Genomic DNA, 2,401 nt, shown 5'->3' on the forward strand with positions numbered 1-2,401 from the left:
ATAGGGTGTGATGAAATTGGACTGAGCAGTCCAGCAGTTTGTGTTGAGGGATAAAATGTCAATATTTGATCTCAAACTAACATTTTTATCAATGATGAAAAAAAATTAGTTTTAGTATACTTAAGAATTACTCTCCTTTTTAACAACTTTCGTAAAGTATCACCCAAAAACCTAATCAACTTAAATAAAATTATTCTCCCTGCTCCAGTAAATCCTATAATTCTCCTGAACCTTAACAAGGACAAACTGAACAGTTTTGTATTTACCTTCCCCTCCCGTCGGCCTCTCATTGAGAATCTGAGCAAGTGTCAACTCTCCGTTGTCTGGAGTGAGGGCCTCCTTGTGCGGCCGTTTTTTCAAAATCTTGCTGAAGAAACCACCTGACCTGAAGGACAGAGAAACACAGGAAGCTTGAAAGAATATTCATAAACCTTGTGAAGCAAAATGACTTATAGCGGTAGACTGATATTTTCTGACATGAGGCATACTGGTAATAGATTTTTCAGTGTGGATTCACAATGTCATATCTCACAACTTGTTCATTTCTAACAGCATAATTAAGTTTGTTCAGTGTTTCTGAAAATGTTTTGTGTTAACAACTATTATGTCCCTTAGTAGCTCCTTGGATTGTTTATTGGCAAAATGGAAAACAATAACTTAAGTAAATAAAGTTTTTAAAAATACCATCAAAACTGAATTATCCTGAAAAAGTCTGTTGTTTAAGTGCCACATATTCAAGGTCTGCTCCAGCTGTGTAACCATAGCAACAATACAAATTAAAAACAAAGCAGTCCACCCGATGTCTCTGTCTGATAAACCTCTGGCACCATGTCTGAGTCCCAAGCGTTCCTTTCTGACATATGAATCCATTCAGAGTAAATTCAGTTTTAAGGAATTTCCGACTGTGGACGTGCAACACCACACAAGGAGCTGAGGATGGTTTGATTACACAAGTCATAAAGTTTTCCCAGGATCAATATGTTTTAAGACCTTGTAATGGGATTGAACTGAGTATGATTTCCTGGGAATGTTTCTGTCTCAGCAGTGCATTACACAACAGCATCACGTCATCACTGATACTACAGAAACAGTTGCCTACTGGACACATTGCCCTGTGCTTCACCCATCTCAATTATCTCCTTTTCAAACAAATGCATGAGCCAAAATGCTTTAAGCATATTTAGTAGCAACCCTGCTGCATCCATCATCTATCCAGTTGTCTATAGGCCAGCCCAGTGCAGTTCAGTACCTGTCTGGTGTGGATGGGATGAAATGTGAGTCTTGATGACCAGAACCACCTTGGTGTTTCCTTCTGATAGAGCTTCCCTTTGAGCCATCGGCATGGCTTTCTGAGGAGGAAATCATCTGAGAACAAAAAACAATTAAAAAGTGTTAAAGTATGTGCAAAATAACTGGACCCTAAACTGTTTGCCAGCTGGTACAGATTTTTACAATGTAAAATGTCAAAAGTTTGAATTTTTCCATTATAGCAGATAAGCAAAATACCTCTCTGGCTGAAAAAGCCCCAGCCCATTCAGAGCCTGGAGACAAACTGTCGATTGATGAGGTGGCTGTTTCACTCCTGCAGAAGAACAGAGAGAAAAATATACATTTCTGGCACTGACAATTTATGGGTTTCCTAACCATATAAAGATTATGTTGGAGACAAAACATGAGGTTAGAGGATATGACCAGAACAGAAGACATACAGTGTTGGTTTTTTCCCCCTTTCCTCTCGGTTGTGAGGTGGAGGAGGGCTGGTGTTCTCGGGATCTCCATCACTCCTCCTCCCCCTCCACTTATCCTTAATCACCACAGGACGGCGTTGCAGGGTTGTTGATCCGACAACATCGCCTAAACCGTTTCTGTCAGGCCCAGGGTCAGGGGTGTGCAGTGGTAAAGAAGACGGACGAACAGGACCGACAGTAGGAGGAGGCGTTTTTGCCTCCTTCTTCCCTCCTTTGTCTTCCTTCATTTTCCAGGCCACAAAGGTGTACTGGTCCAGCTCTTTGCTGTCTGCCCGCTCTTTCAGCTTAGAGGGCTCCTGGCTTTTGCCCTTCGGTGGGGATGTTTGATCCTTGCTGCTGTCTGAGGTGGAGGAAGTGGAGGCAGCTCGTTCCGTCTCTCTCTGGTTGTGCTCCAGTCCTCTTCGTCTCCTCTGCTCTCTCTTCTCCTGGCTCCTGGATGACAGGCCCCTGCTAATAGCTGGAGCGTGTGCTCTCTTTAGTTCAGCATTGGAAGGTGTGGAGGTATCGCCCGGAGCCTGTTTATCCAACCCCTCAGCCGGACATGTGGGTGTATGTGCGTTGAAGGTAACCCCATCAGAGGGCATTCTTAAATCATCATCATCTTCTTTCTCATCCAGCTGGGGTCCAGCCTCAGCCATAGTACCATTGGTCTC

The 2,401-nt window shown here is 43.1% G+C and overlaps 1 protein-coding gene across 1 annotated transcript in view; it reads right to left on the bottom strand.

Annotated features, from left to right (window-relative positions):
• LOC116695156 (myosin IXB) overlaps window positions 1-2,401 on the bottom strand; it is a 64,255-nt gene that overhangs the window by 7,488 nt on the left and 54,366 nt on the right. Inside the window, 4 exon segments of the mRNA XM_032525248.1 lie at window positions 267-385; window positions 1,250-1,365; window positions 1,507-1,582; window positions 1,710-2,401. The exon segment at window positions 1,710-2,401 is cut by the window's right edge and continues 15 nt beyond it. Coding sequence (XP_032381139.1) covers window positions 267-385; window positions 1,250-1,365; window positions 1,507-1,582; window positions 1,710-2,401 — 1,003 coding nt within the window.

The sequence above is a fragment of the Etheostoma spectabile genome, chromosome 9 (assembly GCF_008692095.1).
Source record: "Etheostoma spectabile isolate EspeVRDwgs_2016 chromosome 9, UIUC_Espe_1.0, whole genome shotgun sequence".
NCBI classification, from domain to species: domain Eukaryota; kingdom Metazoa; phylum Chordata; class Actinopteri; order Perciformes; family Percidae; genus Etheostoma; species Etheostoma spectabile.